This window comes from Protopterus annectens, chromosome 1.part1 (genome assembly GCF_019279795.1).
Source record: "Protopterus annectens isolate FY-2018-M chromosome 1.part1, PAN1.0, whole genome shotgun sequence".
In the NCBI taxonomy this organism is placed as follows: domain Eukaryota; kingdom Metazoa; phylum Chordata; order Ceratodontiformes; family Protopteridae; genus Protopterus; species Protopterus annectens.
The window spans coordinates 1,429,600,135-1,429,627,362 of record NC_056726.1 but is presented as its reverse complement, the minus strand read 5'-3'; the positions used below and the strand labels follow the sequence as shown (position 1 = coordinate 1,429,627,362).

The 27,228-nt window shown below is 38.9% G+C and overlaps 1 protein-coding gene across 1 annotated transcript in view; it reads left to right on the top strand.

Annotated features, from left to right (window-relative positions):
* Positions 1 to 27,228, top strand: part of LOC122816347 (deleted in malignant brain tumors 1 protein-like) — a 144,727-nt gene that overhangs the window by 77,365 nt on the left and 40,134 nt on the right. Inside the window, exon 4 of the mRNA XM_044089081.1 lies at positions 26,216 to 26,533. Coding sequence (XP_043945016.1) covers positions 26,216 to 26,533 — 318 coding nt within the window. The remainder of the gene's footprint in view (positions 1 to 26,215; positions 26,534 to 27,228) is intronic.

The window sequence follows — 27,228 nt, the reverse complement described above, 5'->3', positions numbered from 1 at the left end:
ATCAACTAATCCATTGTCCCACCAGGGGCTCCAATATCCTAGACCTGGTCATTACCAGCCCTTAAGGCCAAACAAAATGCCAGACACACTTGTCATTGGTGATTCCATAGTCAGACACACTGACGTCCCGCTCACCAGACTGAGTAAAGAGAAGGTCACAGTAAGCTGCCTGTCGGGCGCTAGAATCCGCCACATAACGCAAGCACTCAGGTCTCTCAACAGCAGGTACAAGTACGACTCAGTCATTGCCCACGCTGGTGTCAACGACCTGAGACGTACCTCCTTGGACTACATGAAAAGGGACATCGAGGAGCTCTCTGATTATGTAGCCCAGGCAGGTATGACCCTGACCTTGAGCAGTATCCTACCTTCACCTAGAATGATGCCACAATACAGTGATAAGATGATCAGCTTTAATAATTGGCTTAAATTCTGGTGTCATTCAAAGGATCCAATGTCTGTCTGCCTGGGATGACATGCTGGACAAGCCACGCTGCCAAGGGACGGCTTGCACCTGTCACCCTGGGCTTCGGATATTGGCAAAGGCTCTGCCACCCCATAGTGCCTTTTAGGCAAGGCTCAAATTCTAAACCTACCACACTAGAACACCAAAAGGAAAAAACTAAGGGTAATGCTGCTCAATGCCAGAAGTCTCAATCTCAAGATGCACGCACTGATGCCCTTCTCAATGTGGAGAACATCGATGTCTGTGCTGTGACAGAAACCTGGTTCAAGGCTCCTGAGAGCACCCCAGCACTACCAGGTTTCACCTCATATCATGCTCTGGCCCCAAAATCCGGACAACACCAAGAAAGGAGGGGTGTCCATATTCATAAAGGACACCCACACCTCAAGGTTGGTGGCAACGCATCGATGCATCGGAGACCATCCAGGTGCAATTAACCATAGGCAAGACTGCTCTGCAATTTGTAGCATGTTACAGGCCACCCTCTCAAACTCAGGAACCTCACATGGCCTTCCTGAAAACATTGGAGGGATAAATGTATCTCCAAACACCATCATACTAGGTGACTTCAACTACCCTAATATAGACTGGGAACACTACTCAAGCCCGAACACTCTAACCCAAAGATTCCTGGAGTTCATAAACTCAAATGCCATGGAACAACTAGTCACCATCCCCACAAGAGGAGAAAACATACTTGATCTCATCATCACGAACATGGGATCAAAATGTTCAACACCGAAGTATACCCCTCACTGGTGAGATCAGATCATAAACTAATCTCGCTGGAGGTCCTCATCCCGCCTCCACCTGAAACAAAAAGACCACAGTGAAAAACTTCTCAAAAGCCGATTTCACACTTCTAAAAACTAGTGTGGTCTCCTTTAAGGCCCCTGAGCCAGTGGTAAACATTACTCAAACCGCTGAATCACTTACAAATGCCTTCGACCAGCACCTACAGGACTGCATGGATCAGGCAATCCCAAACAAAACTAAGACTCTCTGTACCAAAGGCAAGCGTCCAGTCTGGTGGATCCCAGCCATAAACAAGCTCTACAACAAAAGGAGGAAGCTACTACAAGATAGAGCAAAATCCTTGAAAGGTAAGACACCTTTGATCATTATAAGTAATAAACTAAGAGCTCTCATAAAATCATCCAAGGCAAATTTTGAGAGAAAAATCGCCAAGGACTCTAAAGAGAATCATAAGGCCTTCTTTAGCTATGTTAGAAACCTAGGAGGAAACTCCCAGATATGCTCAGAATTAGTTCAAAATGATGTGAAAATTACTGAACCTACACACATTGCCAACATACTGGCTGACAGGTTCAGTGCAAACTTCCCCCTCCCCAAAAGGAGAGATATCTATTCCAGAGGATTGTAGCCCCCAAACATCTCCAACGCCCAGGTGAGAACTGCCCTCACTAAGGCAAAAACACAGCATCCATGGGACCGGATGGTGTCCCCGGCTGTGTGCTTCATGAACTCAACGAGGAATTAAACCCACAGTTAGGACAGCTGTTTAATCTTAGCCTCACCTCAGGATACGCACTCAAGGAGTGGCGACGCGACTGTGGTCCCACTTCATAAGGGCGGTGCCTCCACAGACCCTGGAAATTACCGCCCATTAGCTTGACAAGCCTTATCTGCAAAGCCATGGAGAGGATCATAATGGAACTCATAAATAAAGACATAGGGAACTTGCAGACTTTGGATCCAACCCAGTTTGGCTTTGTCAAAGGCAGATCCTGCCTCTTAAACTTGGTTGACTTTTTCGAGACAGTCACCAAGGCCATTGATGAGGGAAAGGCAGTCCATACAGCCTACCTCGACCTGGCAAAGGCCTTCACACAATACCCCACTCAGGTATCATCGAAAAACTCATCAGCTTGAATGTAAACCCATACATCACAAGATGGGTTGCAAACTGGCTAAGTGACAGAACCCACAGGGTCAGAGTTGCTGGAGCCATGTCAGACTCAAAGCCTGTCACAAGTGGTGTCCCACAGGGCTCAGTCCTGGGTCCACTCTTGTTCGGCATCTACTTTTCTGAAGTACAAGCAAACACAGGAGGGTTATGGCTGACAAAGTTTGCAGATGACTGCAAACTGGGCGCCATAGTCGAAAACACATCTGACACAGATATCCTCCAGAAGGGCCTCACAGAAACGGATAACTGGTGCCAGAGCCATGGTCTGAAGTTAAACACCAAAAAATGCATAGTCATACCCTTCAGGAAAAACAAGGTTACCCCTAGCTACCATATAGGTGGCAATCCACTGAGCACAGAAAAAGTCATCAGAGATCTGGGGACCCAGGTTGACAGTAGCCTTTCGTTTGACACTCATGTTGCTAAAGTAGTTAGGAAAACCTTCTATATCACCCACCTGATCATGAAGGGATTCACATCTAGATCAAGGGAGGTCATCGTCCCCCTGTACTCATCACTCATAGACCTATGATTGAGTACAATGCCCCATTCGGAATGTATCTGACCAGACACCTGCTGCAGCTTGAAAGGCCCCAAAAGTTCCTCACCAAAAGGATAAAGGGTCTCAAAAATATGTCTTATGCTGCCCGACTGAAAGAACTCCAGCTCTATTCAGTCTCATACCGCTTGCTCAGAGGTGACCTGTGCCTGACATATAAGGCCATGTCAAACCCAGATTTGATGAATATGCTTCACCTCAAAAAATCTAGATCCCTCAGAACCACAAGGGCGGGAGACCTTGACACGGTTATAAATAGAACGTGCTGGAGGGACAGATTCATCACCCAGAGACTCCCTATGCTGGGGAACAAAATCCCGGTACATGTGAGGCAGAGCACCTCTCTGGCCTTGTTCAAGAGGAATCTTGACCAATGGATGGGAGATTGCAGATATACCCCAGGGATTACTTCAGTGTCACTGCTTGACAGAGGCACAGCAAAATGATAGGCATAGTTTTTATTCAAACTAAAGGGGTGGCGAAAGCCACATAACTATGGGCTAGGCTTATAAATGCCCTTGGGCAGATAGCCTAGTATGAACCTATGAACCTATGAACCTTTGAACCAACATGGGAGACAGATGCTCCACACCAGTGGTCACCCCCTTATTGGTCAGGTCTGACCATAATCAAATCACCCTTGACATCCACATCCCACCCCCACCCCACAGTAAGGAAACCTCCTTAAAAAACTTCTCCAAAGCCAACTTCAAGCTACTGAAGTCAGAAGTGACAAACGTCACAACACCCATGCAGACGGGATCTGGAAGTTCAACTGCAGAATCCTACACTAAGGCACTGTACGAACACATCCACTCGTGCATGAATCATGCCATCACAAATAGAACCAAGATGCTCTTCTCCAAAAAAAAGAAGCCAATCTGGTGGTCCCCTGCTATAAACAAACTATACAACAGAAGGAAGAAACTGTTGCAAAAAAGAGGAAAATCCCAGGATGCAAAAAACTCCCTCACCAGCCTCAGTAAGAAGCTGAGATCCCTCATAAAATCCTCAAAAGCTAGTTACGAAAATAAAATTGCCAAAGATTCCAAAGACAACCACAAGGCATTCTATAGTTATGTCAAGAATCTAAATGGCAATGCTCAAATCTGTTCTGAGTTACAACAGAATGGCATTAAATATACTGACCCCAAGGATATTGCCAATATACTGGCAGATCGATTTAGTGCCAACTTCACCCCACTCTCACCCCCTAAAGGGCCCATCTCAATACCAAAAGATTGCCAAATTCTGATAATCACAGCCACACAGGTAGAAACCACACTCTCCAAAGCTAAGAATACAGCATCCATGGGACCAGATGACATCCCAGGCTGTGTACTACATGAACTACAAAATGAACTTCCCAGGCTATGTACTACATGAACTACAAAATGAACTGGCACTTCACCTAAGTGTCATGTTTAATCATAGCCTCACCTCAGGCTTCGTGCCCACTGAGTGGCGCACAGCTACAGTTATCCCGCCCCACAAGGGAGGATCCACCTTGGATCCGGGGAACTACCTTCCCATCAGTCTGACAAGCCTGATTTGCAAGGGCATGGAATGCATTATCATGGAACTTATAAACAAAGACATTGGCAACCTTCAAACACTAGACCCCACCCAGTTTGGGTTTGTGAAGGGCCGATCTTGCCTTCTGAATCTGATTGACTTCTTCGAATCAGTCTCCAGAGCTGTGGACGAGGGTAAGGCAGTCCACACAGCCTATCCGGACCTCACCAAGGCCTTTGACACCATCCCCCACTCTGGAATCATAGATAAACTTACTAAGCTGGGCATAAATCCCTACGTCACTCGATGGGTTGCTAACTGGCTTTCTAACAGAACCCAGACAGTAAAAGTAGCTGACTCCAAATCCAGCTCCAGACAAGTGACAAGTGGAGTACCTCAGGGTTCAGTCCTGGGACCACTCTTGTTTGGCATCTACTTCTCTGAAGTACAGGCCAACACTAAGGGACTCTGGCTAACAAAGTTTGCAGATGACTGCAAACTGGCAGCCATTATTGAATCCCCAAATGATGTGGATATTCTACAAAAGGGCCTTACAGAAACAGATGCCTGGTGCCAAAACCATGGGCTCAATCTTAATGCCAAGAAATGTATAGTTATCCCCTTTGGAAAAAAACATGTACCCATGAATTACCACATAGGTGGCAGGACACTAAACATCGAAAGTGTGATGAGAGACTTAGGGACAGGGGTGGACAGTGGACTCACTTTCGATAACCACATTGCCACAACAGTCAGGAAATCCTTCTATGTGGCACACCTCATCACTAAGGGCTTTTCATCCAGAAAAAAGGAGGTCATTGTCCCACTGTACTCATCCCTCATTAGACCCATTATAGAGTATAATACCCGTTTGGTATGTACCTCACAAGACATCTGCAACAGCTTGAAAGGCCACAAAAATACCTCACTAAAAGAATCACAGGCCTAAAGCAGATTCCATATACTGACCGTCTAAAAAAAGTCCAGCTATACTCTGTGGCATATCGTCTACTCAGAGGCCAAACAAGAGCGGTCCCAGGACTGAACCCTGAGGTACTCCACTTGTCACTTGTCTGGAGCTGGATTTGGAGTTGGCTACTTTTACAGCATGGGTTCTATCAGAAAGCCAGTTAGCAACGCATTGGGTGACGTAGGGATTAATGCCCAGCTTAGTAAGTTTATCTATGATTCCAGAGTGGGGGATGGTGTCAACGGCCTTGGCAAGGTCTAGATAGGCTGTGTGGACCAGTTTACTCTTGTCCATGGCTCTGGAGACTAATTTGAAGAAGTCAATCAAGTTCAGGAAACAAGATTGGCCCTTCACAAACCCAAATAGTTATTAGCTGCATATCAAGACCTTCAATTAAATGCACATGTCATGTGAAATGTAAATTCTGTCTAGTCTAGCCCAGCTTTTATTTATTTACTTATTTATTTAACATTTGTTGATCGGGAAAGTCTGACTAGGACAGAGCCTATTTTCAATGGAGGCTAGGGGAGAAATGCTCCAGATGCATGACTTTGGAATATGAGAGGAAACCAGAGTACCTGGAGTAAACCCACATTGAATGCAGGGAGAATATGCAGTCTCCACAACCCAAGAATCGAACTGGAGAACCTCTTGCTGTGAGGCAACAGCATTAATCTCTGTACCACTGTGCTGCCCATATTTATATCTTTGGGAATAATATGCAAATTTACTCTGAACTCCTAGTATTGAATTCACATCTTCTATGCCAAATATTTTCATAAATTTCTTCAAAAATCTACCCTCCTTCATTATACTTTCCCCTTGGGCCTCCCCTAACACATCTTCACTTCTGCAACTCAAATTCCATTCTCCACCTATAAGTAATATTCCTTGCTGAAAACTGGTTATTTGTGCCAAAATTTTCTTAAGCTTCATTGCAGTAGTTTTTGGTGGGATATAAATACATGCCATTGTAATCCTCCTCCCTTGCCAGTAGCCCCTTAGTAATACAAATCTGCCATTATTATGTTTTTATCCTCTTCTGTCACTATTGGAGCTCCACTTGCAATTAGCATAAGTAGTTGTCTTTTCTTTTGTCACAGATGTTCCACTGAATTACCATCCTGAAAACCTTTCTTTATCAAATTCACATGTTTAGTTCTTTCCAAGTGTGTCTCCTGTAACACAACTATTTGCACTCTGCATTTTTTAATATAATTCACTATTCTTTCTTTTTTGTATGTATCTTTGAGACCATTGACATTTAAAGACATTACCAAAGGCATCTTTGTATTTAAAAGTTATTATTCTCACCTTTTATGTATAACACATTTTTTGTTAAATGTCTACTTCCAGCTTTTGTGTTACATGTAAATACTGTTTGGCAGGTTGAAAATTTATATAGTCGTTTCTTGTCATATAAACTTTGGCCTATGTCACATCTTACAAAACTTTTTGTTTTACTGAAAGCCCTCAAGCAAAAAAAAAAAAAACAAACAACCCCAATACCTCTCTAAAACCTATCAAATTAATACTAACACACAATACTGGTTTACTATTAAAATGTTGCTTGCACATCGTAGACACCAGTTACTTGAGCTGTGAACTCCAGCTATTGAAAAAGTCGAACACTGATATTCTGAATCATACAATTTCACCCCCTTTTTCAACCATGTTAGCACTTGGTTTGGGGTATGGAGTGGTTGGAAATGTCGATGTTCTTTTTTTTTTCTTTGGCATACTGAAAAGTCATCCGTTCAGATTGTATGTAAATTTGTCACATTCAACTATGTGCAATTAACATTTTGATGCTAAACCTCAAAATTATGTAAATCTTCAAATATTGATTTTCATCCTCCTAATAGGAACGAATGCCCCAAACTGACAGCCGTGCTCACAAACTGAGTTAACCTAAAAGAAAGGTTATCTGTGCTAAGATGCATTGTGCAGCCTGTGCTTCTACTAAGTGCTAACTGGTTTTGCTTTATCTTTATAGCTCTCCCAGTTAGAAACCCCCCTGAATGCTTTCAGAGAACATTATCTCCTAGCCAGTTGCTTTTTTATTTTCCTAGCCAATCACTATCCACCAGACTGTAATCAATGTCTCATTATCAGATTATCACCAGGGAGACATGAGAACCAGACAGCCAATTTCTCTTTATCAGATTGTTTCCATGGAGATATGAAGAGCAGATACAGAATTGATACTAGGCATACATTCATTTGTTAGAAAAAAGCCTCATAATATTCAATAGTCTTTTTTGTTTTGTTTACTTGCTTTCTCTTAAAATTTTTTACTAAATGAATCTAAGGTCCTTAATCTAGTCATTCCCCCATGCTCTTTTAACCAGGCTTTTTTACCTTTCAGTGCCTATATTTCTTAAAACTGAACAAGAAGAAAGAGAGAAGGGAGAAAAAAAGGGGAAAAAAGAACAGCAGCATCTATTTAGAATTCCCATTACACTTAAAAATAACCGAGGAATCTTTACTTCATGGCTTGCAATATATATATATATATATATATATATATATATATATACACACACCACAAAACTAGCACTATTAAGTAAAAAAAATGTTTTCTTTGCTTATAGTTAACTTTCTCCCTTCTATTTCCCTCCACAAAGCACTTTTTCAAACATTAATGACATGAAGTAGGGCATATACTTTAGAGACCCCACAAGTCCAACAAATTTTGAAAAAGTCCAATATTTCCAGATTTTCTTTTTCTGTCATATTTCACAAATGTAATTATTGCATTGTAATCCCACATTAAGTTATTGCTTTTATTACTGTTCATCTCTGTCTCCCAAATCCTGTCTCTGCTTCTTTTCTAACATACTCTCAATTCTTCTAGTCAATGCTTGTGGTCCCTTCCTCCTTTCCAACATTTTCCATTTAAAGCATGGAAAAGGTTTCACAGGTACATTCTCTATGTGGTCTTTATTACATAAGAACACGAAGCAAAATCTCCTTTTGCTTCCTGGCTCATTTTTTGTTTGGCAAAATTTTGTATTTCCTCCTTAGCATGTACTTCATAAAAAATGTTTGTGTACCTCCAGGGAAGAATATGTTGAAGACAGATGGGTACAGCAGTTTGAATCTCATACCTGTGTCTTGATATTCCCTGAAGAGTGGAATGAATTTACTCCTCTTCTGCCTGGTGTACGAGTAATCATTCTCCAAAAATACTCTGCTGTTTTCTGCTTTTAGAATTTTGTCCTTCCTCCACAGTTTTGTCAGAATCAACTCCTTTAGATGGTAGGATTGCATTGTTACTATTAAAAGTGTAGGTTGCTTTATCATAGCTAGGTTTTGAGCATACACAAAATGTCCCCTTTCAACTATTAACTCCTGCTGTGGAATACTAGCCTAGTTGCTTATTTGTGCTTTCATAAACAAATGCAATCTGTTCCTTCCAGGTTCTCTGGTATAGCTGAAAATCTCAGTTTTTTCCTATGTGCTCGGTCTTCTAATTCTGTTATTTTTTAAACACCTCTTCCTGAGCAGTCTCATATTCAGCCAGCCTTTTCTTTATTTCAGCCTCTGATTTTTTGTAGGTTTATCACCCATCTGAATATCTTTTTAAAGCATATTCCATTTTTCCAGCCTTTTCTTGTTTGTGTTATATATACTCCATCAGTGTTTTGGCTATTTTAACCACATCTGTGGGCAATTGTCTTATATCTTCATGTAGGTTACTTTAAGTCATGTCAGGAGGTTGCAATACCTTTTTCTGAACAGCTGCAGAACTTTCCCTAGTCAGTATTTCTTCCTAACTTTTTGTAGCTGATTTCTTTCCAGGTGCTCCGTATTTCTTTTTTCCTGACACCCAGACAGTACACCTAGTAGCCAGTTACTGAAATTTACCCATAAACATAAAAGTCTACTGGCCTTCTCTGTTGAGTTTCTGTTGTCACACTGGGAGAGCTAGAGTTAACCTGTTACTCAATGTGCAGCCATCTTGAGAATCCATTTAATTGCCGAAGTTTATTCTTAAACTGTTAACTATTATACCATTTTCATAACTATTTATGGTATTTTGAAATTTAGCAAAATTATGCTGCATAAACATAATTGTTCTAAATTGACAGCAGTTAGCAGGCTTGCACAACCAACAGTACTCTTTCTTTTTATTGGCAAAAAGTATAATAAATAATATAGGTACGATTATAGAGCATTGTGAGACAACTGAATAAACCTTTTCCAAGATGAAACCGAGTTTGGTTTCTCTTAATTGCGGGTTTGGTAACCATTTATTAATATGTTACACCATATCTTGGTTAATATTCATTGTTTTATTTGATCATTTTGCATGGAATTCTATCTGAACAATAGCATGGTTTCCAACAAATGAACTTGGATTTGACTATGCAGACTTAATCATTATAAAAACCTTCCTTCTCTGTCCTTCTTTCATTTATCCTAATGGCATTTTGAAAATCAGTTACTATGGGTTAAATAATTAAATTAGAAAGTAGATAAGTTGTTAATGTAAAGAATGAATGTTTATTTCAAATGATTTTAGTAATAATGTTATTCATCTGAGATTGTTTTTGCCACTTTTCTGTTTTTTCATAAAACAGATATATATAGTCTGGGTTCGTTGATGTTATTATAGATTCAGAAATGTTACTTAATGATAATCTGATAATTTTGTAATTAAGCAATATTACTCCCAGTTATAGTCTGAGTGGATGGGGTTGGACAATGTTCAACAGAAAAGCATTTGAATCCTGGATGTCAAGGCTCCATGGGACAGAAGAATGAAGACCTGCCTATGAGGCAGATGTGCTCAGTTAGAGGCATGAGTGCAGGGTGGGCCAGGATGAAAGGATAGAAATCATAAGCTGACATCAGCTTCCCCATCCAGGGAGAGGGAAGTGGCTCATCACTTGTGTAACATATAACAAAGTATATGATGTTGAACTCTATGGATATGAACCTGACGAGCATTATGCTTATGGTATTCATAGCTGAGAAGTAGTTGGCACCAAGTGGAGACCAAGGGAACTGCTACAGGGTTCTCTCCATGGAAGATGGTACAGTATTCTTCTCAGCTTAAAAGCTGTTCTGCTACTTACCACCTGACTGATGCTAGAGGGGAAAGAAGTGGTCTGACTGATTAGGTTCAATGGGCGTGGACACCTGAATAAATGGAGAGTCCATGTACGTTTCAATAAACCGGAGCATCAGTACCTTCAAAATCAGGTATGCCATGAGAAGCTTACACCTGAAAAATAAAGAAGTCCCTAGAACAGGTAGTTAATAACAATAGATATTCCTCACCTGGTCCTAACTAATACAGCAGCTACATGTGCCATGCTTCTAGATTATCTATCCTTTGATAAGTCTGATCATAAAGTTTTAACCTTCTCTTTTAAGATTTCTAAAACATCTGCAGCCAATAATTCTCATCAAACTCTATGATTAACTATCCAAATTCAGATGTGACATCACCAGACCAAACAGTACAGCTGTTGTTTATATAAGTGAGTTAATATTCTCACATTGAGAGTGTATAGACTTTTCACTCCCTTTTAAATTCAAATATAATGGGAAGTTTTAGAGCAAACTACCTTGGTGGCTTAAATAAACACAATAAGAAGACAAAACACTTATTAAGTCATACAAAAGTTCTAAAATTCCTAATATTAGAGATTGCTAAAACAATGAGTAAAAGGGTCACACAGAAAAACCAACTGGTTAAAAAACACAAAAAGAAAAATCTAGCAAAGCTAAACTTTCCACTGTGTGATATCGTAAACCTCTTGTATCAGATTCAACATGGGACACATGCAAATTACCTTTAAGGATATCAGGTGTTTCAGCTAAATGGCAATTCTGAATGTCCATCTGGGATATTTTGTAGACACCCTAATGTTTATGGATAGCAGTTGGGTACAACAACTCTGTGTTTCCAAAAGTCAAACATTCTTTTTATGCTGTGCTGTGTTGATGCCATAAGAAGGCAAACATATGCATGTTCACAGCTAGAGGGGTTTGGTTTTGTTGGCTTGAAATTGCCCATAAATAGACTTAAAAGGAAAAGTCATGGACATTCAGAATTGCCATTTAGCTCAAACACCTAATATCCTTAAAGAGTAATTTGCATATATCTCATGTTGCCTCTGATATAAGAGGTTAAAGGTATCACACAATGGAAAGTCTAGCTTTGTTAGATTTTTCTTTTTAATATTAGAGACTGCATCAAAAACATCAATAAGGAACGAAAACTTCTATCAGAGCAAGTAAAGCAAATGAGGAATTTAAAGTTTCTGAAGCCATAGAAAATTATAAATCCTCCTTTTATTGCATTATGAAATGAAGGAATGACAGAAAGCAGTGATCTTACTCAGACTCAGTAGGCATAGCAAATAGATTATCAGACAAATCTGTTGCAAACTTTACACCTGAAAGAACTATTTTAATTCCACAAACTCTCAAATTTGTTACATATCCTAATATAAAAAAGGAGTGCATACTGAAGGTGCAGTCTAAGACCAAAAATAATGCTTTCATGGGACTTTGTGATATATCTGGATGTCTAAGATATAATGTCAAATATGTCCTTCGGGAATGTCTTCATAAATTATTTAACCTGAGCTTAGCTACAGTATGTTGCCCAAACTATGGTAAACTGCAGAGGTGGTATGTTTACACAAGGTCTACCCTATCATGATCCAAGAAACTATAAACTCATTAGCCTGACTAATCAGATTTGCAAAGCCATGAAACACATTATAGCTGGTGCAGTGATGCAGTGGTGGTGTTGTCACTTCACAGCAAGAGGTTCTCCGATTCGATTTTTGGCTGGAGTGCCTTCTGTGTGGAGTCTGCATGTCCTCCCATTGTTTGTGTGGGTTTCCTCCCACATTTCAAAGACATGCGTCCGTAGTGTTTCTCCCCAGGCTTCTGCTGAAAATTGGCTTTGTTCCAATTTGGACTTTCCTGGCAAACAAATGTTAAATACATAAATATCTCACCTCATAAACTATGATATCAAACAACTTATCAAGCTAGAACTATATCAGTTTGGCTTTAAAAAGGTAAATCCCGCCTGTTAAGTTTCGTGAACTTCTTCTAGATGGTCATATTGGCTGTAGACAGTAGTTATTCTGCTCAGATAGCATCTGGCCAAAGCATTCAACACTGTACACCATGTTGGTATCGATAATAAGATAAAGGCCTTAAATTTAGACCCATGCATGCTGAAATAGGGTTCCTATTACATTATCGAAAGATGACGTAATCAAACACTCAGAACTTCGAAATGGCCATATTTGAAGATCTTATTGTGGGATCGCAGTACAGTGAAGATTGTGATATTTGCCCTTTCCTCACTGTAGTGCGATCTTGGAGTTGGAATATATATTTAGCGGGGGTGTGGGGGTGCAGCCCCTACAATAAAAGCTTCGCTATGCCGCCATTTTGTTGTTTTGAGCTTTGATTACATTATCTTTCGATAACGTAATATGAACCCACTTAAATAGATAGTCAACTGGCTGAAAGATAGAACCCACATAGTTAAGGTGGCAGACACTTCTTTAGAAAGTATGAATGTAACTGATGGTGTTTCCCTAGGCTCAGTACTGGGACTCCTTCCTTTTAGCATTTCTCTGATATCCAGAGCTGGAATCCGAACCATTATTTAACTAAGTCTGCAGTGGACTGCAACTCAAGTATTGCTGAGACATATCTGTCTTTGATACCCATTTAATACAGCAGGAGATAATCCTTGTAAAAAAGTGTTGTAAAGAAAACTGCTAAAATTAATTGGGAAGAACATTGTATTGTTACAGCTGGTAAACATAGCTCTCCCTCAGCATACAGTATAACCAGTATTCCATTCCAAAGAGATAATGCAGACAAGAGTCCAGGAATCTTGTAACCTGTTTTTGTTTTGGTGTTAATCTTAGTGGCCTTGAAACTGCCTGCCCCTCTTGTAAATTTGTGTTTGGATACTCCTTCTGGGCCCATCTCATTTGCTCACTCAACTGAGTGCAGTGAGATCATATTCTGATTTCAGGCAATCCCACTGTGTACAAAGAGAGCATCTGGGAAAGAGAACAAAAAAATTAAGCTTGTTTCCTGCCTTTCCTGTTAACTGGCATATACTATTTGTAGGCTTCTGAGCCCCCAAGCCCTTCTGTGTTGGAAGCCTTCTAGCTTAGTTTTTTTTTTCTTATAACTAGCCAGTTTTCTAGTTTCAGCACTCAAATCTGTTTCTTTGATCTCAGTACTTGTTCAGAAAAAAAAAAAAAAAATTTCATCTGCTTTTACTGTACTTGTGTTTCTACCTACTTTATTTTACTTTTGCATCATCTTAAAAGTACTCAATTGTATTCATTACTAATTGGTGTAACTCATTCTAAGCCTTTTGGTTTAAACACTTTGGCTTCGGACCAGTTGTTTTGCACTGAGAGGGTTTGTGGTCTGCACTGTAGTGGCAGAACAGGTAGCTTACATCCTTCTAGGTTGGGAACTGCTGATTGAGGGCTCAGTGTCTGTTATTTTAAAAGTGTATTAATTCTGGTTTAAACACTTGGGCTTTCAGGCCAGTTATTTTACATTAAGAGGGTTCGTGGTCTGCACTCTTGTGGGAGGAGAGGCGGGACTCTGTCCTTCTGAGCTGGGAATTTCTGGTTGAAGGCTTATAGTGCATGCATATCTGAACTGTTTCTTACTGAAGTTGGTGCGTCTTGTTTGCTGTGGCATAGACTGGATTCGGGCCTGCTGGATCTAGCTTTGTTTGTGTAACTTTAGCACTAATCCAGGCATTCTCTAAAGTATTCAATTGTATTTATTACTGCTTGGTAGTAACTTGATTAAAGTGTAGCTATCATTCTAAGTCTTTTGGATTAAGCACTTGGGCTTCAGACCAGTTGTTTTACATTAGGAAGGTTTGTGGCATGCACTGTGGTGGCAGGACAGGTAGCTTTCATCCTTCTAAGTTGGGAACTGCTGATTGAGAGCCCAGTGTCTGTTATTCTTAAAGTGTATTAGTTCTGGTTTAAGTACTTGGGCTTCAGGCCAGTTATTTTACATTAAGAAGGTTTGTGGTCTGCACTCTTGTGGGAGAAGAGGCTGGACTCTGCCCTTCTGAGCTGGGAATTTCTGGTTAAAGGTTTATAGTGCCTGAATATTTGAACTGTATCTTACTGAAATTGGTACACCTTGTTTGCTGTAGCATAGACTAGATCCAGGCCTGCTGAATCTAGCTATGTTTATATGCTTGTTGTTTGTTTGTTTGTTATTTCCCTGGAACGCTAATTCCACCTAATACGTGGCTTCTCAGTGCTTCTGTGGATCACTAGTGATATCTGCATTGCTTACTGTACTTATTTCCTTGTTTCACTTGAAAGAAAGTTACTGTTTGTTGTTTTTGCATTTAAGTTACTTGTAACACATTGCACTTAAGTTACCTGGCACTTGCTCACTAAAGCAATTATATAAGTCAGCACTAAAAATTAAAAGCACTACACCCTCACTCCCCACTGGCCCTGGTTTTCAATTATTAAGGAATTCCCAATATTATTCTAGCATGTCCACAGGTCAGTTGTCAATCTCCTCTCCGGTCCAGCTGGTGAATCTTGAGGCAATGTTACAACTGCCTCATGTACACAGACAACCCTCTCCTCCTCCCAACAAATTCCAACACATGTGAGAGATGCAACCATATAGCCAAACTGGAGGCTAAGCTCTCTCAACTCAGTACTGGCATAACCAGTCAGGAGGAGAAGGAAACCACACTCACTACAATTCCAGTCTCACATAGATGTACCACGACAGCAAACCAAACACATAATCACACAAAAACATACTCGGAGGCTCTAAATAAAGATCTGTCGAAGCAGCAGAGACCTCCAAAGCAGACACCCAAGCAGCCACTACCCCAAAACAAAACACGTACAACACATATCTCACAAAGCTAGTGTGCCAAACAGTCACAGCCCTTAAGACTAAACAACACACCTGATACACTTGTAATAGGTGACTCTATCGTCAGGCACACTGACGTCCCACTCACCAGGCTGAACAAGGAGAGGGTCACGGTGAGCAGCCTGTCGGGCACTAGGATCCGCCACATAACACAAGCACTCAGGTCACTCCAAGGCAAGTACAAATATGACTCAGACATTGTCCATGCTGGTGTGAATGACCTGAGACGTACCTCCCTGGACTACATGAAAAGAGACATAAAGGAGCTCTCTGAGCATGTATCCCAGGCCGGTATGACCCTGACCTTGAGTAGCATCTTACCCTCTCCAAGAATGATGCCACAATATGAAGACAAGATGATCAATTTCAACAATTGGCTTAAGTACTGGTGTCATTCAAAGGGGATCCAATGCCTGTCAGCTTGGGATGATATGCTCGACAAGCCACGATGCTTCGCTAGGGACGGCTTGCACCTGTCACCCCTGGGCTTTCGGATATTGGCAAAGGCTCTTGCTACCCCATAGTGCCTTTTTTAGGCAAGGCTCAAAAGACAAACCCACCTCCATAGGTATCACAAGAGATAAGAAACTAAGAGTAATGCTACTCAACGCCAGAAGTCTAAACCTCAAGATGCATGCACTCGAAACTCTCCTTAGCATGGAGAACATCGATATCTGTGCAGTAACAGAAACCTGGTTCAGGGCTCCCGAGAGCACCCCAGCACTACCAGGTTATACCTCATACCATGCTTTTTGGCCCCAAAACTTGGACCGAACCACAAAAGGAGAGGGAGTATCGATATTCATCAAAGATACCCACACCTCCAGGTTGGTGGCAAAGCACAAAGCATCAGAGACTATCCATGTGCAACTAACAGTGGGTAAAACTGCCTTCCAGTTTATAGCCTGCTACAGACCACCCTCCCAAACCCAGGAACCCCACTCGGCCTTCCTGAGAACACTGGAAAATATGAAGGTCTCTCCAAACACCATTATATTGGGTGACTTCAACTACCCAAACATAGACTGGGAGCATTATTCTAGCTCCAACACCCTAGCCCAAAGGTTCCTAGAATTTATAAACTCAAATGGTATGGAACAACTTGTTACCACTCCCACAAGAGGGGAAAACATACTGGACCTGATCATCACCAACATGGGGACTCTATGCTCCAGACCAGAAGTGTATCCCTCACTGGTAAGATCAGACCATAAACTAATCTCACTGGATATTCACATCCTGACCCCACCCCCTGCCCAGAAAACCACAGTGAAAAACTTCTCTAAAGCAAATTTCACACTCCTCAAAACTAAGGTGGAATCCTTCAAAGCCCCCGGACCTGTGGAAAATACGGCCCAGACCGCAGAATCCTTTATAAACGCATTCTATGAACACCTTCAGGAATGCATGGATCATGCGATTCATGCGATCATGCAGTCCAGGTTAGGCAGAGTCCCTCATTGACTCTCTTCAAGAGGAATCTTGATGAGTGGATGGGAGATCGTAGGTTTACCCCATGTATCACTTCTGTGTCACTGTTAGACAGAGGCACAGTATGCTAACCTCGAAAAAGGGCATAGCAAAATAAATTTAAAATTGGTGGCGAAAGCCAAACACATTCTGGCTAGGCTTATAAATGCCCTAGGGCAGATAGCCTAGTATGAACCTATGAATCTATGATAATTCACTCTCTTTTAACCACCATGCAGTAAGAGTAGTCAGAAAATCCTTTTATTTAGTATAAGTAAAATCTAAAGGCACATCATCCAGGTTAAAAGAGGTTATCATCCCTTTTTATGCGACCCTAGTTAGACCAGTTATTGAGAACTACACCCCCCCCGTCTTTGGAATGTAGCTTTCTACACATATTAAGATACTAGGAAAACCCCAAAGCTTCCATATCAAAGAACACTGTTGGCCCAAAGTACCTAAGCAGCCAGGCTTGACATGCTACCCCTTTACTCAGTTTCTTATAGGCTCTTACTGGATGATCTATGCCTTGCATTCTGGACCATTAGGGATCACATCCAATTTCAGCTACACTCATATCAGAAGTTGAGACTTAATCTTTATCAGCTATAAATCAAACATGTTGAAATTAGACATTTATTATCCAATGGCCATCTCATCTTTAGAACAAACTTCCCATACAAGTTAAACAAAGTGACATCATAGCATTCTAAAGATTAGACTTGGATAATTGGATGGGTTCCCATAAATTTATTCTGAGACAAACCTGATTTGTCATTTTTGAGAGTGGGGGTATAGGGCAGATGTGGGTAACTGGTCTAGTGACTCAAATGTTCTCTGAACTTTTTCATAGCCTGTAGATGCTTGGTTCAAACAAATGGGCTGATTTGGTGAAGGTAGCTCAGCCATTTGCCCGGCCCATTAGAGACATGGATTCGGTGACGTAGGAATATATTTGAATCCAGAATATGCAGAATTTTACACCATTTGATCAATCAAAGGCTGTTTTTCAGAGGTTTATAAGGAATATAATGTTAAATATGCTAATTGGATTGCTTCATTTGTCCCAAAGGCACTTACAGTCAGTTTCTGGAGTTCAAACAATTAACTGAGGAATTAGATAAATTAATCAAGAAATGATGGAGGATTTTAAAGGAATTTAATAATAAAGTGATGCACCTGAAGACATTTGTATGACTCTTTTTCTGTAATGCTACTTATGACAATTTACTTTTTCATTTGTCTAAATGGGATCTACAAATCAGTCATCAGAGGTGAAATAGTTAACTGTAAAATTAGGTAAATTACCAAAGAAATGAAAGGACATTTGAAAGAATTTAAATAAAAAAGTTATTTTTCTGAAGATGTTTATATTACTCTTTTTCCATTACTTCATACAATCATATATAGCTCAGTTTTACTGGTATTACTAAAGCTTATGATTTTTCTCTTAATTATACTCAAAGAATAGTGCAGTTATGCAACATTGCTCTAAATAATAGTCTAAAACTGAGAAAAGGCAAACAAACTAATAAAAATAAAAGACAGGTGCAATAGCAGCCAGAAAAGTTTATTTAACAAGTATTTTAAAGCGCTTTTTCGTCAGCGTTAATAGCTGACTTCCTCAGAAATAACAATGAATGAACTACAACGAAATATTTAAAAAGTTTCAAATTAGGTGCCAATTAGTATGTAAAATGCTGAACAACCTTCACAGACAATTTAAAGAGACATTCCCAATTTGTTTGGCATTATATTGGGAATGTATAGTACCTAACAATAACACATAAAATAACAGTTATTTAAAAATTAAATTCTAAAAAAACATTATTAAATTAATTGATCAAACATTGATCAGCATAAAACTAAGATGAACTCAACTGTAAACATTATTATAGTCAATGAAAACTGTTAAATGTAATCAATAAAGGGTATATGTTACCAGGGCTAAAATCTAAAAAAATCATCTCTTAAGACTGTTCATTTTTAATAAGCTTGAAATTGAACACGAGTCGTTAATTCCTGAATAACCTAATTTGAAACTTTTTAAATATTTTGTTGTAGTTCATTCATTGTTATTTCTGAGGAAGTCAGCTATTAACGCTGACGAAAAAGCGCTTTAAAATACTTGTTAAACTTTTCTGGCTGCTACTGCACCCGTCTTTTATTTTTGTTTGTAAATAATAGTCTGAATGGATGGATTAGAATGTGTTAGTGTTACAGCAATATATGAATCCTAGACATCTGGACAACTGAGGACTGATTTTTAGCTATCGATAAGGACCAACATAATCCTTTGTCTTACGCTAATCTATAGAAATGTAGGAATACTCAAATGTACACAAGAAAATATATAAATAAATATGTTCAAAGAGTGAATTATCTTCCTCACAAAAGAAAGGGCAATGCAAAGAAACCAAAGTAAATAATATTTACTATTTGATTTCTTGGTGTACACTGCCTTTCTATATACACAAACTATTCACCGTTGTCAAAAAAGTAATTTCATTAGTAAAGAAATTGAAACGCATATGTAGTCAAATTATCCAACTAATAAATAAGTAAAAAACAAATATTGCCAGATGACCAAAAACTAAAATTTGGTCAAAAGTAGAAGAAACACACACACACACACACACACACACACACACACACACACACACACACACACACACACACACACACACACACATACACACACACACACACGCACACACACACGCACACACTCACGCACGCACGCACCCGCGCACACACACACACACACACACACACACACACACGAGGTACTCTCACTAAACATTAATTAGTTTTAACCCTTATGTTTTTTATAGGCTAAAATCATATTTATGATTCAAAATTACTAGTAAAAGGGGAATGCATGGATGTCACAGTAATTTACTTAATAATTTTTCACAAAACTGGATTATTAATGTTTCTGACAGGGTCAGCTTTAATTGAAATGACATCCTATACAAAGGGCTGCATATTGCCCGTTTCTACTCATTATTCCCTCATGCACATCCCCAGTGCTCCCCAGTTCTTCTTATCAAGACCTCTTCATTTTTCAGATTTTCTTTATATTTTGTCTTACTCTTCACCTTTTCCTGCATCTTTTCAACACACTCTAATTAGGCCAGTTTTGGAAGAAATGACAGAATTAAATTGGAGGTTTGGAGCCTGCTAGGCTATCAGATGCCCTGGTGTCTAGATGTTCTGGGTATATTTCAGGTACATTTTCAATATTTTGATCTGATGACTAAGGAAAAACTTTCAGTCTTAGTCATCAACTTTGTTTGCCTTGCACCCTTTTAACACACCCTAATTGGCCAGAAATGAACTGTAATAACTGAAGAATATCTATTTAATGTATTTATTTTGTGTTGTTTTATTTGTTTTCTGGGATAGAGCACTGATCCCCATGGACCTGTTTCAGACTCAGGCTGGGAGCAGTGTCTGGGTAACTGACCTACTCAAAGTCACACAGTTAGGCAATAGAAGCTGAGGGAATCAAACCCTGCACCACTGAACCAGAGGAAATAGCTCATTAACTGCTCCTTAATCCTCTAAGCCAACTGCCAGATAATAAGAAGTGATTCTGGGGTTCTTAGTTTCCCAGAAACCATGGGGTTATAGATGCCCTGAGGTGCATTTTAAATTTATTTTGCAACCTTTTGGTCCAGCTATGATATGAACAAAAGGCATGAGCTGTGAAAGATATTTAGTCTTACCTTTTTATCTTTTAAGAAAGAAAAAATGTTATGTCTTCCAAAATAGTAGTTCATGATTGGCTTAGAAGAAAATGCTTACAAGGGTATATAAATCATACATGAACATAGCTCCTCCTCCCTGCACTGACCCACATAAATATAGTCACCTTCTGTGTAACCCTCTAGAGCTACACTGGGTGAAAACACAAGTGGCCACAGTCTTATATTTCATGTGGCTACTGTCAGACATATATACAGCTAACCTTCTCACCTGTACACCCAAGAAGCAATCACCTTCAGTGTACCACTCTGATATCAGACTGGAATGAAATGACAGAATAACTTGAACAGTAACATATTTCAACCTACTGCTGTTAGATGTATATAACAATGTGCCTCCTTACCCCAGTGCCCCAAAAATAACAATTTGTGTAGGTAACTGATGTTTGACTGCATGGACATGTAAAAAATAATGATCACAGTAATATGTACCAATGTATTTCTCCTAAACAGTACACTGCCCCTTTATCATGCTATAGTGACCTTCTATGCAAACCACTAAAGTTTCTCAGGAATGTTAAAGAAATGAGGACCATATTGTCCACAGCCACAATAAAACCATTAGTAGCATTCTGTACTCAACAATTTGATTGCAAAGAGTATTAAGGTACTGCTGACCAAACCGCCCTTGGTCCTCCCACACAGACTATAGCAACCTTCTATGTACACTTCTCAGTTGAAAGGTTTTGACTAGATAAGATTCACAGCAGATTACACTACTAAGCCTGTTTTACAAAAAGGCTTATACATCCCTGGGCATGGGAACTGTCAATCTCCCAGAAGCTCTGATGGTGTGTCTGTGCTGTGATGATTTTATGCATTATTTTTGAAAGATAATGACTTGTTAACTGTTGTTTATGCCCAGGAACATTATGTAGATGTCTGACAATATCGTGTATATCTACATATAAAATAATGATACTGTTTTTTATACATACTGTCGGTGTGTCTGAAAGCCAGGTCCATCATAAGCTATATTGTTTTTTCCACACTAGCACACACATACACACACACACACACACACACACACACACACACACACACACACACACACACACACACGCACGCGTGGGCGCATGCACACTCTGAAATTTTCTCTGACAAGTCTGACCTACCACAAGATGTAGCGATTTTTTTTTTTTTACAAATGTACACCCCTGCTGACAAATGCACACACACACACACACACACACTGCATACTTACCTATAGACAAATTGGAAAAATGCCAGTTCATGTACATCACAGCATTTGCGTGTTAGAAGAAGCCAGAATACATGGATAAACCCACACAGATACGGGAAGGGAATAGAAACTACAGCTAACAACTCAACAACAACCATGTGCTGTAAGATAACAACATTATTCATAGGTTCATAAATTAGTACTAGGCTAACTGCCCTTGCGAGCCATTTTAAGCATAGCCAATTATCCCTTGTGAGACTCAAACCCTGTACCTTGTGTTTGTAAGGCAAACACCTTAACCATTAGGCCACCCATTCTCTGTACCAAATTGCCAGTTGTCTGTTACTTTCACACTTATCCAAGGCCTGCCAGACCACCAATCAAAGTCTCTTATAGAGTTCAAAATGGATGCTTGTGATAGAAATTTCTAAGATTATGGCCAACATTTTTATTTGTAAATAGACTGTCCACACGCACACACACAGACACACACACACACACACACACACACACACACACACACACACACACACACACACACACACACACACACACACACACAAATACCTCAGAGCACTGCTACTTTTACATAGATTTGTACCAAATGCACTGTAAGGAACTTGTCCTGAGAATCCAGATCAGTGACTGTTTAGCTGTGAACAGTAAAGGTAAGTTTACAGATGGCATCTAAAACATTCAATTACATCTACTTTACTGTGACAAGCATTGGATTGTAATAAATAGAAAAAAATAACAGTAGCAATAATAAAGCATTCCATCTTACTTCACAGAAATACACATTAGTCTTGCATGGCCAGATCAGTACTTGTTTAAACTGAGCAAATGACAAGAGGTTAGTTACTTTCATCCACAGACAGTTCCTACCTCCTTCAGGAAATTATAGTCACATCAGTATGCATTTTAGATGTCTGTTTGTAACAAGAACAATGGCCATGGAATAAATTCCAGTTTTATTGAGCACATAAACTGTGCCCATATATTAGAGCATTCCACTTTGCTTCACACAAATCACATTAGTCTTGCAAACCTAGCATGATGAATAAATATCAGTTAGTCATTTTTCTCCACAGACAAACAATGCAATTCTAATTAATTTGCTTGTGCACATCATAGATATAATTCTTTCAACTTCATAGTCAAAGAATCAGGTGCAAAGCCAAACATAGCATGGAAAGAAAGGCCAGAGCTTAGAGACAGATTGTAAATATTGCTCTTATATAGTTCCTTTTCTGAAAAATATGAAGTTAGAAACTTTAAATGTCTGTAATTATTTAATGATGGGAACCTTATACTTCTGGCTTGAAAAGAGCTAATGTGTTGTTATAATAAAAATCAAAACGTGGGACAAACAAAGGCATTCATAGCTCTCAATGGACTTTCTTAATGGTGAGAGACAATGTCAAAAATGATGGAGGGGTAAATTAGGGACACTTTTTAAATGCTACACTAATTTACTTATAGTAAACAGAACATTCTCTATATCAACATTTATTTTTCTGAACAATTAAATATGAAACACTAATGCCTGACATTACTGACTTTGACAAAAATCCTCAGCCATTTACCAGAGAAATCAAAGATTTTTATATGAAATAATATTAGAGATGCTCTGCAAAATCAGACGAAAGGAACATTCTGTAAAATTAAGGGCCATTGATAGAGACTTTGCTTGGCAGATGATTTTACTCGTCATAGCAGGTGGCCTGCCAGGATTAATACATACATACATACATACATAAATAAATAAAACAGACATTTTACTTCATGCACATGCTGCCTACTGCAGCTATCATCCACAATGACTACTTACTTCTGTTCACTATTCAATGTTTATGGGATTTTTACTTCTTACATTCACATGGTAATGACTAAAATGTTCTACACGTTGATTTGCCAGGTGAAGAAATAGAAATGTCCCTAAAAAGCCACACATCTGGGCCCACTTTTCTTTTACTTGTTTAATTTATAAACAAAAAAAACTTACTTATAAGTAAATAAATGCATACAAATCTATTTTTTAAATGGGGTAGAGTACTCATTCCATTGGACTAATTTCAGCCTCGTCATGGAATGTGAACACACATCAAGTGGAAAAAAATAAGAATCATTTGTAGACTAAAAGGGCACAGTAAAACAAAGGAATAGTTAAAATACAATAGAAAAACATTATTTAAGAAGGTAATCAACTGAAACCACTATATACAATGTTTACATCAGTTTGAGTAGCAACATGTTAGGAGTTAGAGAGGAGATACTGTAATGAAAATGATACCTGAAACAGTGCATTTATAGGCAGCATGTGCTGTGAGATGTCCTTTAAGTTGTACTGTAAAAAGGAGTAGTTAGAGAGGTCTTTAAGATACAAGGGATAATCCTTCCGGAGCTTGGGTATAAGGGTAGAAATTGAGTAGTTAGAGCACTGAAGTCTGGGTTTAGCTACTTGCAAGACAGACACTGAGTGGCTATGAGATCTAAGGTTATATGACAGAGCCTGTCTAAGTAAGCTAGAGGAAAGAGAAGGGCAGGATTTTTCTTTCAAAAGCCAGAAAATATGGAAACCAAACATTGTAAGACTGTAGTGTTCATACTTTGGGGAAAGGTAATGAAGCAACAGGTGGAATTGGAGAATGCTGGTAAAGTTTCTTTTGGAGCCAAATGCTACAAAACGTAGGTAGTGCTCACATTGCGCTAGAAGCATACCTCTCAACCATATCGAATTCTTCAGAATTTGCTGGTTTTGAGGCTAAAATAATGGGGTGCCACAAATTCCCAAGTGGCCCCTTGAAATCACATTTTTTTAAAATGTACTTACAATTTTTAGTTAATGTTGACATCATTGCTCATTGCTAGTGTATTCCACAACATCATCAACATGCAGGGGCATGTATAATGACATCAGCATCGTAAGCCTAACCCCTGCCCTGACAAACAAGAATCAGTACAGCCAAGGATTCAAAGACTACGGGCGACCGGACCTTTTTCCATTAGTATAAGTTGATTTACAACATGCAGGCTGACCAATCAGCGTGCACGTTTTGCAATATTAATGGGGGGTTATGGTATAATAATTAATTTGCATGTTTTGAGTATCTAAGTTACCAATGGGATTTTATTATTTTAGTGGCTCATTTTTTACTGAACGTTACTGGGAAGTTTCTAGGGCTGACCAGTAGGAGGCACAGCATAGTTTTTGAGGGCTTTAATCCAGTATTAAAACTCCATTCTAATTCTTATTTAAATGAGGCTAAATAAGGTTTGCATAGAAAATTATGAACTTTTTAGACAGCTAGAATGAAGTAAAAAACAAATATGAACATGAACTGGACCGAATTTGCAAAAGGGTACAAATGCTTTATTATTTACAGTTTATTTTATTTATTGACATTTCATGACCGTGAAAGTCCACTGGGTCAGAAACCCATTTTCAGTGGAAGCCTGGGAAGAAAAGCTCAAAATACAAATACAGAAATGTAATACATAAATAATATTCAAAGTACTATAGACAAACTACATTGTGGATAAAAATATGCAATAAATTGACAAAAATCATACAGATAATAGATTATTTCAACATATACATTTCTAAAAAGCTAAATTGGGCAGTTCTGGAGGTAAAAAGTAATGTAAAGTAAAATTAGAGATTTTAAACTGAGATGGATGGAATGAAAAAGTGGGAGATTAACTTAGTTTATGATGGCTTGGTCATGTGGTTACAGGAACATATACCATTATTAAGGTAGTGACATTGTAGAAGAGATTTAAAAGTTCTTAGAATCCAGTCGAGTGATAGAGGAAGCCAGGTAGCCTACAAATCTACAGAATGCTCTGATTAAATTTTGCATTTAATATTTTGTCTGTTTTTCAATTTGTGTCTGAATAATGGTATGCCATAATTCCAATGGAGTGGGCCGGGTTACATAATTATGTATGTAAATTGTATGTTAATCGCTGTCCCCTTTATCCAGTTATACCACTTTTTATGGGCCTTTGTCCAGATTTTAGATGTTTCCTGGTTGAGAGGTATGGCTAGAAGAATCCCTTTGTCAATCGCATTTCTTGTTGGATGGAAGAGGAAAGAGGAGATTTTGTTGAATAAATAAATAACCAGAAGAAAGGTGACAATGTAGGTGATGCTTATTTCACCTATGCATAAGGCCAGTTATGGCTTCACAGTGAAAAGATTTCAGTATAATAAAGTGAAGCATGTTACACAGAGAAAACAAATAAATGATTTCTTATCATGCACTCCATTGCAATGACAGGTGACGTTCTCTCCTGTTTCTTTTTTTGATACTGTTTGTATTCAGTTGTTATTACTTATTGTGTCACTTAGGTGTGCATAGCAATATATTTTCCTTGCAGAACATAAAACTTTTTTTTGGATTTTAGGAAAATTGGCACTTCAACTTCAAGATGGTGGATCACAGTGTGTAGGAAGAGTGGAAGTGTCTTACAACTCTGCAGCGAAATCTGTTTTACCTGAAGAATGGAATATTAATAAAGCCAATGTTGTATGTCAAAATCTGCAATGTGGATCTGCTGCAGCAGCTATTAATGAGTTTCCCTTTGCTGTCAGGTCTGGATCTGAGTGGATCAAAATGGGCATCTGTTCAGGAACTGAAAATGCGATAGAATCCTGTAGTGGGAACAGAATAATGAATGTTTCTAGTGGATATTCAACTGTGGCAGGTGTTCTTTGTTCAAAAGGTATAGTACAGTAATTTCTATTTAAAAGTATCAGTAGAAAAATAAGGTTTTCTAGAAATGAGCATGCATTTTGATAGAAATCACACTTTACTGGTGGGCACTCACCATTTCCGCTTGTGGTGACTTTTATACATCAGCACATATGTATGTATGCATGCATGTATGTTTTTATTTAACTAACTCTCTGTCTATCTCTTAACCTATCTATTTATCTATCCTTCTGTCTAACCAATGTCAACATTTTAGACACACAAATATATAAAGTGTTTTTCTGATTACAGCTCTTTAGCATTTATTTTGTGGGCACAAAGTTTTAACTAATAAGGAAATATTTTCTCCCAAAGTAAGAAATCTAATGTTTTAGGGTAAGATTTAGAGTTAATAGGCGGTACTCCTAGTCTTCCTTTGCACAAATGTGCAAACCAAATGTACAAATCCTGCTGCTTCATCTACATGAAAATACAGTCAGTATGAACACATGCTGCTGGTTCTCACATCTGTGATGACTATGAAAAAAATGTCTGGAATTTGTTTATCTTTTGTGCATGCGTACAATTGTTGCTTCTGCTTGTAAGTTCCCAAGCAACAGGCAATTTTATCTATATATATATATATATATATATATATATATATATTTATACATATGTTTGTGTGTGTGTGTGTGTGTGTGTGTGTGTGTGTGTATTTAGATGGTA